General features: G+C 37.2%; 1 protein-coding gene across 1 annotated transcript in view; it reads right to left on the bottom strand.

Moving 5' to 3' along the window:
* Nucleotides 1–14,556, bottom strand: part of DPYD (dihydropyrimidine dehydrogenase) — a 980,594-nt gene that overhangs the window by 666,873 nt on the left and 299,165 nt on the right. Inside the window, exon 8 of the mRNA XM_055145227.1 lies at nt 8,798–8,885. Coding sequence (XP_055001202.1) covers nt 8,798–8,885 — 88 coding nt within the window. The remainder of the gene's footprint in view (nt 1–8,797; nt 8,886–14,556) is intronic.

Raw genomic sequence — 14,556 nt, 5'->3', positions numbered from 1 at the left:
TGGAAATGATCAGTCTGGATGCAAACTGCGTGCTGAAAATAGTTAAAGGAACAAGCAGGATAACCTCTCAGTATCTGGAAAAGTTAATGGCCAAAAGGGAGGAGGAGAGGCAAAGCAAGAGAGAGAGATAGAGAGAGACAGAGAGACAGAGAGAGACGAAGAGAGAGAGACAGAGAGAGGAGAGAGAGAGACAAAGAGAGAGAGAGACAGAGACAGAGAGAAGGTAAGCACCGGCGACAGAGACAGACTGGGGGGAGGGCAGTAGGAGGGAAACTGGGGATGCTGGTGGTGGAAAATGTACACTGGTGGAGGGATAAGTGTTGGAACACTACATGACTGAAACCTGATATTGAAATTATGTAACTCAGTGACTGAGTTCAAATTTTTTTTCAATTTTTTTTTAAGTTAAGAAAAAAAAAAACAGGACAAAAGACTCCACACACTTAAGATTCGGAGGCCTGGTTAGACAGAAGTCAACGATAACAACAGACAAAACTTGGCAAGGTAAACCTCCTGATTTTCCTCCTTGACACAAGGTCATCACTGATAACTATCCATAACTATCTAAGTCTTCAGACACAAACATAGTTCACTGAAGCTCAAGATCTATAGAGAATTGGTAGAGCTGGAAGAATAGAATCCTCCCATACACTGGAAATCCTGGAAAATTTCTCTCCAGTTTATGCTACAATTAACAACCACCTGCACTCTACATGACTTTGGTCAGAGAACAAAACTGGTCACAAGAGGGAAGCAAACAGACAGGAAAGAGGACTCAGGCTAGATCCTCTCCATCGAGGGAAGCCATTGAAGGAAAGCACCCATGTTGGCACTCATCCACTAGCATCAGAAAAACAAAACATCTTCACCCCAGGACTCACAGTGCCTGGTAGTGGAGAAACACAGCATTTGCTAGCAAAAGAAGGGGCGTAAATCAGTGAATTAAAGAAAATTCTTTAGAAAGGTCAACCTGAATGAGACAGAAATGGGGTGTCAAACTGCAACATTAATGAGATAGAAAGGGAATGCTAGAGAACTTCATCTGATATTAAAACAATAAAAAAAATCCAAAGTCTGACACTGTACACAAAATATATGATTAAAAATATCTTCGTGCAAAAGCACAACATATTGGCTTAGATAGAAAAGCGAAAGTAAAACTGAAGATGACTTCATAATGATGACTCATAGAGAAGAGGAGCGTGAAATAAGAGTTAAGAAAATGAAGCATGAGAAACGTCATAATCAAATTGAGGAGGAAATATCAAAGCAGTGGATTCAGCAGAAGATTAGAAAGGGTAGTGAAAAAGAAGAGTCAGGTCAAATAATAGCTAAGATATTCCTAAATCTAAGCATAAGAAAACAAAAGAGCCATGTGAAAGAATAGCTAAAACATTCCCAACGATGAAAGTCCAAGAAACTGAAAGAACCCCCAAATTTATAAATTTTAAAATACACACACCAAGACATATCATTGTCAAAAGGAATTTTTTTTTAATGAATACTGTTGGGGCCAGAATTATAGTACAGCATTTAGGGCGTTTGTCTTGCACACAGCTGAGAGGGTTTGATCCTCAGCATCCCATATGGTCTGCCAGCACCGTCAGGAGTAATTCCTGAATGTAGAGACTGGAGTAATCCCTGAGCACTGCTTGGTGTGATCCCAAAACAAAACAAAATTGAAGGTGCCCGAGTGATATTACAGTGAGTAGGATGTTTTCCTTGCACGTGTCCAACTAGGGTTCAACCCCCAGCATCACACATGGTCCCCTGAGCACTGCCAGAAGTAACTCCTGAGTGCAGAGCCAGGGGGAATCCCTGAGTATCACTGGGTGTGACCAAAAAAAGCAAACAAATAAATAAAAAATAAAGCAAACACAGTTATAAAAAAATTGAAGACTGCTAGCAAAGTAAATAAATAAACAATAACAAAATATGTATCCTAAGAAGGCTATGATTATGTCTATTGACCAAAAAAAAATCAAAAGGCTGGGAGAGAATGGGGCAACATATTCACAATTTGCTATGTTATTTGGGGAGTGAGGTGAGATCTCCCGAGGTGACTACTGAGATCTCCAGGACCTACTGAGAAAGTGCTTGTGAGCCACCAGTGGTCAGATCTAGGTGGTACTTGAAGGCCACTAGAACTATATCTCAGGGCACTCAGGATGCTTTGTGGGGTTAGAGCTCAGAGTCTCTCACACAACCAAGGTTGAGCTCCAGTTCTTTGTGCTATTTCCTCACGTTCTGAAGAGATAACTTGTCTGTAAGAATACTACACTCATGCTTGAGTGAGAGCACAGCAGTAAAGCACTTGCTTTGCATGCTGCTGACCTAGGTTCAATCCCCGGTACCTTGAGTCCTGCCAGGAGAGATCCCTGAGCACAGATCTAAGAGTACGCCCTGAACACTGCCAGCTGTGGCTCCCAAACAAAAAACAAACAGATGAATAAAAAAATAACAGTTTCAGATCTAAAAACTGAGGTACAAAAATTGAGCAAGGGGGCTGGAGCGATAGCATGGCAGATAAGGTGTTTGCCTTGCATGCAGCCAACCCAGGTTCAATTCCCAGCATCCCCTATGGTCCTCCAAGCACCGCCACGAGTAATTCCTGAGTTCATGAGCCAGGAGTAACCCCTGTGCATCACCAGGTGTGACCCAAAAAGTGAAAAGAAAAAAAATGAGCTGAAATAAAACTGAAAATAGTGCCAGATATCTGAAACAGTATGAAAATGGTGACTTAGGGAAGACGTAAGTTGTGATCAAATAATGAAAATGTATTTGAATGTACTTTCAAAGTGTTTTTTCTCTAAGCTGTGTGGTGGGAATAGTGTTTTAAATGAGGGAATAACTAATGTAATTAGAAAGATCACTATACCTGCTATGTGGTTAACAGTGGCCAAGGAGATAGTTTTATGAGGCTGCAGTAATTGGGAAATAGTATTACAGGGAGGGAATGGTGCTAATGAGCAGTGAATTAAAGAGAATTCTTTGGGGTGGAAACAAGTAAAGCACTAGGCAGAGACAGTGACTATCTACCTCTGATAACTCTACACGTACTGTGACTTAACAATCAAATCACAGCTGTTTCCCTGATAGCTCATTCTTACCCCAAGTACTAAAACCAAAAAATCAGAACAAATACCTGGCCATTATAATTTACAAATTAATAGCAGTTACTGGATGTGTCTTAATATATTTCTTTCCTTCAAATGTTTTTTGCTTTACTTTTACTTTTTCAACCTTGCCATATCTTGCAAGAGTCTATGAGATAAGTGACCAGAAAAAAAGGAAATGAATAGGCTCCTTTGAAGCAAAGCATGGGATCACTTTTCTTCAACTACCCAGAACAAAGATTTTTTCCCCCTGGGGCAGGGGGAATGTGACACAGCACCCCAGGCAGTGCTCTGATGTTACTCCTGGCTCTGTGCTCATTCCAGCCAACTAGAAAACGCTGGACCAAATCTGGCACTCAGACAATCAGGGTTAGCCACGTTGCAAGGCATGTGTCTTACTCTCTGAACTCTCTCTCCAGACCTAGAAAAGTGTTTCTTAAACCTGACTACAGAATATAACCATCCAAAATAGTTTTAAAAAAACCCTTTTATGTGCATTTACTAACCCACCATATCTCATTCTTTAAATTGCACATGGTGGTTCTGTTTGAATCTCTTATGATATTTCTGATTCAAATTAAAACTAAATTTATACTTGAATACAGAGATACTTATATTTTTAATTTTAGGACAGTGGCTAAAATATTACAGTAATTAAACTAATTTTTAATAATTTAACAGCTTTTGATTGATAGGTGATAGAATAGCATTAGGAAAGGTTGGTAACTTTAATGGCTCCATGATGTATGTCAGAGGCTTTCAAACTCTGACTATTGTCAAGTTTAAAGAATATTTTAGTCTTACTGGTGTGAAGTGATATCACATTGTTTTAATTTCCATTTGTCTGATGATAAATAAGTTACAAAAAGCATCACTTCCTGTTCTACTTCCTGTTCTACTGGTCATTTGAATTATTTATGAGAATTTATTTTCTCTTTTCCCCATTTTTGATGGGGCTGATTTTTTTATCTTGATAAACTTTACCAGTGTTTTATATATATGCATATATATGTATATATCAGATAATAATCCTTTTTTCTTTTTGTTTTGTTTTGGTTTTGGACCATGCCCAGCTGTGTTCATGGCTAAGTCCTTGCTCTGTGCTCAAGGATCACTTCTGGCAGTGCTCAGGGGATCATATATGGTGCTGGAGATGAGTGTTGGATTGTCTGCATACAATACAAGTGCCCTACCCACTATACTATCTCTTGAGCCCATAATTCTTTGTCAGCTGAGTGGTGGGCAATATTTTTCCAAGTCCATGGGTTGTCATTTTTATTCTAGTCATTGTTTCTTTTGTGGAAATGTGGAAGTTTCTTAATTTGATGCTGTCCAATTTGTTTACTTTGCTTCCGCTTTCTTTGTCAGTCTCAGTAAATCATTGAAGATGCTTCTAGATTCAACATCTTGAAGTGTTTTGCCTATGTTTCCCTCAATATAATTTATTCAGATCTTATCTTAAGGTCTTTAATCCATTTTGAACTGACGGTGTGAGAAAGGAAGCTGAGTTCATGTTTTTATATGGGGAGTAGGATGGCAGCCCACTGAGGCAGAGGTAGAGGGAAGCAAACACTCTGGGGGAGGGTGTGGTATTGAAACACCGTACGCACAAAGCCCTATAATCACCACTAAATCAGAGTGCCTCTAATTTAAAAAATACAGTAAATATATAGCAGCCATTAGTTAAGATAAAAACGCAATCCAAATTCCCAATGATAGATGAACAAATCATGAAATCTGGCATATATATACATTTATATGTGTGTGTCTAAAACATTATAGCACCATAGCACTGTTGTCCCGCTGTTCATCAATTTGCTCAAGCGGGCACCAGTAACGTCTCCATCGTGAGACTTGCTGTTACTGTTTTGGCATATCGAATATGCCATGGAGAGCTTGCCATGTTCTGCCATGTGGGTGGAATACTCTCGGTAGCTTGCCGGGCTCTCTGAGAGAGGCAGAAGAATCGAGCCCAGGTTGGACACATGCAAGGCAAACACCCTACCCACTGTGCTATATATTATATGTGTGTGTGTTTGCAAACAATAGAACATTATGCAGCCGTAAGTAATGAAGAGCTAGACTAGAAAGAACACGGGAATACTGACATGAGATATTAGTCATTTTGTGGGTCCAGAGGTGCAGGAACTATAGTGCAAGCATTAAAATGACTGTAAACATGTTCCTTAACTACAAGAATAATAGAAACTTAAAATACTTCAGTCATACAATGCATCTAACATCTTCAAACCCATCAAGTACACCCAAAATTGAAAGTTCCTGTTTTGGTTCATGGTTCACAAATGGCCATGCTCGGGGCTATGACTCCCAGTGCTTGTCTCAGGGCTCACACTGCTCTGAGATTGCTCCTGACGTTGCCCAGTGCTTGGTGGGTGAGGTGCTGAATACTGAGCTCTGGCCTCTCCATACATGGTATGGGTGCAAACACTTTGAGCTATCTCCCCAACACAAAAATTACATTTATAAATAATAATCACTTCGCACAAATCATGTACATCACACTTCCATAATTTTTTATCTTTAAGCATTCAGTTTTGTAAAACAAAGAAAGAAATGATGTTCATAAACCACCTGATGCTTCTAAAAAGTTTTATACTATAGATGGTGCTACTCTCTTTCTAAACAATGACAGTAACATATTTCTACAGATATCTTATTTTAATAAATATATTAAAAAATTTGTTTCAAAAATTCCAAATTTGTCAAAGACAACATAATTAGTCATATCAAGACACAGCCTTAGCTCAATGATTTTTATTCACTTAAAAGAAAATAAATCTTTCACAGTTAAAAGACATAATGCTTACAGTGACTGACAGACAATGAGCTAATATCTACAGTGGACTCAAAAATGCCCAACAGTAAGACACGTTCACTCTTACTACCGCACAGTATTAAACATCAGGAAGCATAAGAACAGAGTTCAGTTGCTGCAGTGAGTTTATTAAGCTACCCCTAACACACTGTAATAAATAAAAAAAATAGTCATAGTTTAGGCACATACGTAGTAGGTTACCAATAAAGGTCTTTAATATATGCTTAATTACAAAAGACAAAACACTCCATTTTCATCTGACTCATGTAATCAACATTGGGGCATAGGAGTATTTTCTGTGCTATTAACTGGCTTATTGATCTTTTTAATAAGGTATTCATCTGTGAAATATAACTAAGAAGGCATACTTATGATGGGGACTCTGTTTTCTCTCAATCTCCATTTTATTCCCTCTATTCTAATAGAAGTTTAACTAGGTATATGTCCACATAGCTAACTTCCAAGCATCCTTTGCTGCTAGCTATGTGTATTTGTCCAGCTAGAAACAATGCGTTAAAAACTAAGTGGATATATGTTCATTCTCATCTATAAGTTTAAAAGGAAAGAAATACCTACCACATTTCCCATTTTTGTTAGTTAAAATGAAATGAAGTGGCCATATAAGGATAAAAGATGTTTATACTGAGTATAGGTCACACTGTCAGATGAAAGAGAATTAACAGTTACATCGCAGGTGGGCTTCTAGTATTTTCATTTCTTAAAGTGCAAAACTAAATCTCAAAGTATACTATAGAATTCCTACTCCAAAATTTTCTTCTCCAAACCATGTGGGAAAAAGTAAATGGAAACTGAGTGAAGTTTAAATAGAATATAGAAGCATTGTTAATGAACAAAAGCATATAAGAAAACAAGGTGGTCCATGTAACAGGCAGTTAAATAATAGAAAGGTCATATATTCCCAACTCAGCAATCAAGAGTGTCAAATAAATGTGTGTTTCTTGGAGGATGAGACTACGTCTATTCAATAGAGAGAAGCTTTTTTTTATTGACAAGATGAAACTTTCTGGTATGTATTTCAGACAAATACTGAAATAGAACATAACTACATTCTACACATCACTACACCAAAATGTCAAAAAATTCACTTCCCAGCGTGAAAATGCACAGCACATAAATATGAAAGGACTCTACATTTTAAATGTGGTATTCACACCTCAGTGCAGAGTCAAATAGAGTAATGTGAACAAATGTAACATTATCAAATAACATATGTAAGGGGATTAAATGGAATGAAACTTTAAAAAGCTGAAACATTATTGATTCTTGCAGATGGAAGATATCGCTACAGCAAAAACCACTTAGAGTGCTAAAACCATTTAGTTATTACAAATTTTTGTGATTATTTGCTGGTTGAACAATTAGTCTGCAAATATTTCAAGATATTGGCTACTCAGGATAAAGATTCTTAGCAGACTCACTTCATAGAGACAGATGAAGCTACATTAACGTATACTACTCCATTAATGAAAAACATTATCTTTTATACACTTCTGCCATAGGAAACACAATTGTGAATTTTAAAGACCTATTTAAAGAAATCACCTGTATTTCAGGTCTATTACCAAACTAAAATTTCCATTTAAGTCTGAGCAAGAGATTTTGAAAATGTGTTTGTTGATAGTAATAGCAACTTACTGATGCAATAATGCTGGTATTAACAGAATATACTTGAAAGATTGTGACCTTATTTCTCTATGTTAAATTCATACCAATGGATTGTTTGCAAATATAATTGAAGTCAGGTCTATTGCTTCTAATTATTAAGTTTCAAAAAATATCAGCCCTTATTCTTACAGTTTTTGACTGATCTACATATTATAATTATATTTAATTAAAATAATAAAGAGAAACAGTGATATGGGCATTCATACTTTTCAAGAGAGACAAATACATATATGAAATGAGACTTAAAACTTTAGTTTTTTCTTAATGATTTAACATTTACATAAAGTGATATAGTCTTAGCATTTATTACCTACTAAGATAATATATAGTATTCCAACTAAGAAAAGTTTAGTAGGTGAAGTAGCATTCCTGAGAACTTCCTGATATTACTGTTGAAATGAAATGGAAAAGAAAGTCCTCAAACAAATATACTGTAAATTCAGTGTAATCAGGTAAAGTGACAGAATCATTTTTATTTCCATGTAAGTTTATTATTTATTCATCCAAATCCAAAGCCAGTAGACATTAAGATAATTTTGGTTTCTATACCATGATTATTCTAGTATGTTAATATGTGGAAACAAATAGAAAATTTATGGCGCTAAAGGAAATCACCTTTTATTCTTCTCTTTGCAATCTCAGTTGATGGAAAGCAAATTAAAAAAAACACTCAGAAAACTCAATATCCATGACACATTTGGGGAAAATATGAAATGACAAGACACATTAAGTGTCTTAGTATCTGAACATTGTCCAAGTGACATTACAAAATAGGATTAAACAGTTTTAAATTTTAGACAATAGACAAATTACTTACAAAGTTTTGAAGAACTGAATAGACTGAACAAGGAGTAGTTTGTTATCATCTCAGCCCATTTGTTTCATAATAAAGAACAAATCTAAACACTTCTATGCCCAAATTCTGAGCTTCAGTAGAGCATTTAGAACCTTTCCAGAAGAGATGCACCTGGGAGAGGCTGGTATACTGAGAGAATGGAAATGACTCCTAATTTGCTAACCCTCATCATTTTTGTCTATTGCTCTTCAAATGGGTAAAAGTTCCATTGCAAAAAGTCTAAAGCCAGTTATTCTTCGAGAATTGTAGCAGGAGGCTAGAAGTTAAAAAAAATCACAATAAAAAATATTCAAACTCACTCACCTATTCCAATGAAAGCAGCTTTGTACCCTTCTTCTTTCAAAGTGCTCAGAGTAATTTCATTCACTGAAAGGCTTTTACCACAAATTATCTGTAAGAACATTCGAATAATTATATATTGGCATTTGACTGCTTCAATCCCTCACTTTTAACAAAAAAGAGAAACTCAGCAAGACATGCATTTCACATGCAAGTAAAAGTGTATTTTCTTCAAGCAGATACTTTACACAACAAAACAGTCTAAATGTAGAACACGAACTTGTTTTACTTAAGGGCTAATAATATATTTTTCTTTTGTTTGGGGGTCACAGCCTGCAGTGCCCAGGGCTCACTCCCCAGCTCTGTACTCAGGGATCTCCCCAGGGGGCTCGGGGGACCATATGTGCTGCTGGGGATCAAACCTGGGTTAGCACACATAATACAAGCACTCTACCCACTGTACTATTGTTCCAGTCCCTATTCTTACCCTTTAAAAATGTAACAGAAGAAAAGCTTATGTATTTAAAAATCTAATCAGTAAATTCTGACAGCCTGATTTCTAATCAGTAAATTTTGACAGTGTGTTTGAGGCATTATGTAAGGCACTTTAAAAATAAAACGGTAAATGAGACATTTTTTGCCTCAATATCTGGATCTAGGCAGAAGACAACAACATAAAGAGGTTTAATATGAAACAGTGCAAAATGCACAGATCTGTGATTTCAGGATGGAAAGATTCAGCCCGGTTAATGTCATAAGTACTCGAATAAAGGAACAGAGAGTTTTCAATGGGGCCTTTTTACAGAATGGATAGGATTTTGATAGAGGACATTATCTAGGGAAGATGAATAAAGTCAAAAAGCAAAGGGTGGTCACCCCTATTAGAAGACACAATACTTTACTTGGTTCTCAGACATGAGTCAATTTTCAGATCAAGACCCTAAAGAATGCAGAGTTTGCTGGGACCTTAAGAAGACAGACTGCAGTATCCTGTCACATAAAAACTCCAGCAATGCCTCTGGTTCCTCTTTAAAGGGAATTGTGACCATATACACCAGTGACTGTGCATAATAAGGGTGAGGGGGGAATTCACTTGTTTTAAGAACATTGGGCACAAATTTTTCATTGCCATTGGTGCCAAGAGAGGCAAGACTGAGATACATCTGAAATACCTACAGACATGAGGTAAAAAAAATTCAAATTTGAACCAGGGTAAGGTCTAGTGAACAGTGGACCAACGTGAATCATAGAATCAATTAGTAAATACTCCCCCAGTCTCCAAGTATATCATCAAAATTGTTATACTTCTCAGTTGAAGTATTCTACTTTCATTTTACAGAGGGAAAAACTAAGATCAATTGATACCAGATTATTTTAATCAGAAACATGTAAGTATTCAAATTGCAGAATACAATATTATACATTGGATCTCTGCTCTACAAAATGAGAACCAAAATAGCTATAACTGCAAAGAAAGAAAACTTCTGAAATCCTGAACTGGAGAATAAATCAAACACAACATCCTATCCTGGGAGTGAGTAGGGTAGGGGGAAGTGGTAATAATTCCATTTTAGATTTCATTTTAATTCATCAGGAATTAATTCACCTTTCTGAGGCCAAAAGATTCTTTGACAGTAACGATAAACTACTGAAGGCTTAACCAAAGAGTAGTTCTGATAGCAGTTCTATGACAGATGTGGTATTATGCTAGAACAGATTAAGAAGGCCACAGATAGATGTAATAAATTGGATAACACATTCAGTTCCGTCCTGTTTCTACATAAAGCAGAATAGAAATAGTTCACATTCAAGAGGGGAAAATAAGAATATCTATTTAGAATTTTGCCTCAGCATCACATCAATCCTCTTATGCAAATACTCTGCTTTTTTTTCCTGATCATACACAGAGCATCACAGTGAACCATTCCACTGAAAACCTCAAGTAGACAGGAGAGATCAACAGAGGTGACTAGTAGTTTAGAGACTTTAAAGGCTGATACTCTCCAGAGAACAGAAGACAAACTTGTACTGTTTGGGGACCAGGCACTTGAGTGCAATTTAGAAATCGACTTATCAGGTACAGGTCAGCATACCCTCTTAAAAGTAAAAGATTTTGCTCTGAATTTGTTCTCATTTATCACCATAAAGAAGAAAGCAGAAAGCTTGGCTCTCAGAGTGCTAAGGACACCATGTCCCTAAAAACAAGTCTCTAAACTGAGTCACAGGGGAAGAACTAAAACACTGTGTTTAACAGATACACAGAGTAGTTAGGTACCAGGGCCCTTCTAAATAATGCATATATAAACTTCTTGTTCCATATCATCTGTGCTAAGTATTTTTAGTATTCTCACTTTACAGAGGCTAAAACTAAGAATCAACTGTTATCAAAAACATAGAGGTATTCAAATTTCAGAACCAGCCAATTTAACAGCTATCATTTTATGTCTTTTGCAATTAAAGGAGAATGAAGAATAGAATTGGTTCCATAGGCAAAGACATAGGGAACCAAATTCTAGGTGGAGATCTTTGGCAATATCATGTCTCTGATGTCGAAAGAGCAAGTAGGACTCAGGCCGAGGGCATGACAAGCTGCCACACATGCTCAGGCATGCCTGAGAGCTGAGTTGAACTTCGAGTGCCACACGCTCACCCAAAGCACCACCAGGGTAACTCTGGAAGCCTTGGAACACTTTCAGGGAGTGACTTCCAGGGTGGTCCCAGTATTCACAAAACTGGGTCATAGATAAGCTGTTGCCCCAGGAACCTCTGAACACTGCTTGGGATAACACCCATGTCAAGATGCAAAGGACAGAGAGCAGAAGGGGGCGATGAGGAGATGTACATCACAGAGGGTCATAATTTTCCCTGAGAATATGGATCCTGTTTTTATTTGGGCAGATAAGCACAATTTAAATGTAGAAAGTTCATGGTGTGGGTGAGGTAGCAAAGAGATATCACATCGGGGAGGGTGTCTGTCTTGCATGCAGCCAGCTAGGGTCGACCCCTGCACCAATGTATTCCTCAGAGACCATCAGGAGGGATCCCTGAGCACAGAGCTCCCAGGGGGTGACCCCAAAACAAACACAAGTTTAAAGGTGGGCACAGCAAAATAAGATCAATAACTAACATCCACAACTCTGGCACACAATAAGTATCATAGAATAAAAGTGAACATTAAATGATGATTTATTACTAAAGCATTTAATAATAACTTGCAGTATGTATCACTATTATAATTAACAGAATTAGATTCTATTAAATACATTCTGATTTAGGTCCTAGGCCAAAGATAGTACAGCAAGGAGGGAGTTTGCTTTGCATGTGGCATTTCCAGGTTTGATCCTCGAATCCCTATGGTCCCCAAACCTTGCCAGGAAGAACCCATGAATGCAGAGCCAAGAGGAAGCCCTGAGCACTGCAAGGCCCAACAAATAAATAACGACGACAAAAGGTGAGGCTTTAGACTTTTTACCTACTTTAACTTAAAAGCATTAATATTTTAAAGTATTTAATATTTCATTTAGTCACTTCTGATTATAAAGAAAAATAAATTTTTACTGCTTCATTTATAAAATTAGTAACCTTAATACCATATATAATAATAAAGGTCAGACACAAAGGAAAACTATAGTTCCAAACAATCTAAAGAAAATTTAGCAAACAGAACAAAAATATCATTTCCAAATTTGAGGAATATGTGTATGTAAATTTATATCTGTTTACAAAAAGAGTCAAGAATATTAGAAAAATGGCCTTTTGGCCCTGCTGCGGAGCGAGCATGATGGAAGAGCCCAAAAGAACGCCCTTGGACTCCAAGCAGCCCACTGAACTAATTCCGGCACGGGATCGGAGACCCCACGGCGGGCTGAAACAGTGGGAACCGGGCATCCCCCAATTCTTCTAACCTCTCTCTCTCAACTCCTTCCTCCCGAGCACAGCGCAGGGTCCACGGCTTTCTGAGCACAAAATGGAGACGCCGAGCCTCTCTCTAGGTTTCTCTAACTTATGAGCACCATAAAACGGTAAAAAGTTTGTAGTGATGTTATTTCTGGTTGTACTTTCCCTGGAATTTATACAGAAACCAAAAACCGTGCGGCTGCTGCCTCGGCCGCATGACCTAATGTCATCTTAGCATCAGCAATATGTAATGGTTCCTTTTTAATGGGGTCGGACTTTTGTGGGAGATCCTAACAAGAATAGTAAGTGTTTTGATGAAATATTGAAGGCAATCAAAGTGGTAGCCATCTCTCTAGACTGAACTAAGCTATATCCCCACACCGGCTGAGAAGAAATATCCTTCTTTCTCGGGAAGAAACGCGGCATGGCGTCAACCATAGTGTGATGTCCATTAAGCAAACAGACCTGGTGGCGTGGGAATGGGATATAAGGGGAAAAATTATCTACATGGAACAGCGGGACGCTGGTGGAATCTCGAGCCGGAGCCGATACCAGCGCAAGACCTTCGGTTCCAGAAACTGCTTGCAGACACTCTACCAGACTATCAACTAAGCCAGAGCCCCACGCCTGCTAATGACGGGAAATAACCATCCTTTTCGTTTTTTTTTTCCCCTTTGTCAGACAGCATGGCGATTACTAAACAGGCGTGAACTCGGTGGCGCGGGGCAAGGGGGAAAAAGAAAAGTTATGTAACAAACAGCGGGATTTAATATCTCTATATTCTTAGCAATGGAGAACTATCAAATGCCTCCTTGGCAATAGGACTGTCTTTTTCTTTTTGGGGGGAAACCCCAGCAACGGTAGTGAGTTGTGTGTTGAAACATGGAATGTAATCGAGATAAAGCGTAAACGAAGTGAAACTTATCACTTACAAGGGTGGGGACTGGGGAGGTGGGAGGGGCGGCAGGTATACTGGGGGGGTTGGTGATGGAAGATGGGCACTGGTGAAGGGAAGGGTGTTTGAGTATTGTATAACCGACATAATCCTGAGAACTATGTAACCCTCCACATGGTGATTCAATAAAATTTTTTTTAAAAAAAGAATATTAGAAAAATGATGAGGCCAAAAATGCATGTTTGCCTACATTCTCAATTGCATAACAAAATAAAAGCATTTAATCTAAAAGATAAAATCATCTGACACAAATATAACCAGAGACATATTAAAATCTGTTTAAGGTTAAATGCAATATGCAGTGGTCCATATTGGAAATATTAATATAAAAGCAAAACATGGTAAAAAAAAACTATGAATGTTGACACCGCTTTTTTTGGAATAAGTAATTTTATTATATTTGACATTATTGCTTTATAAGAAATCAGGAGAAAGTACCCTTTATATTATATATCCTCCTAGTTTATTAAGGGGGAAAGATTTAAATTATAACCTAATAATACGTGAGTATTATTAGGTAAATGATATATATTAGTAAATGATATGTATGAAATTATTATTAATTTAAAAAAGCAGAAAAATAATTTAAAAACATGAAAGCTGGTGATGTTTATTAAGAGAAATTAATACCTTAAGATGTTTTCATTATTGAAACTTAAGAAATGAAGATTAAGTATGCAACTCATGAGGTAAAAAATGAGTAATGTAAAAATAAGAGGAGTAAAGAATTATCAAAGACAAAAATATTCACCAAGCAATTAGTGAAAGAGAAAACAAAATGCTCCAAGAGATTAGTCTCCTAGAAAGTGCATTAATCTATGAAACCAATCACTATGTCGTGTAATCAAAAGAATTTCTGGAAACACATACAATTTTAGGAGTATGTAACCAAATATCATAGATACATAGGAGATATTTGTTTGCATTCTTG

The sequence above is a fragment of the Sorex araneus genome, chromosome 8 (assembly GCF_027595985.1).
Source record: "Sorex araneus isolate mSorAra2 chromosome 8, mSorAra2.pri, whole genome shotgun sequence".
NCBI lineage: Eukaryota > Metazoa > Chordata > Mammalia > Eulipotyphla > Soricidae > Sorex > Sorex araneus.
The sequence above is the reverse complement of the archived record's forward strand: the minus strand, read 5'-3'. Positions and strand labels throughout refer to the sequence as shown.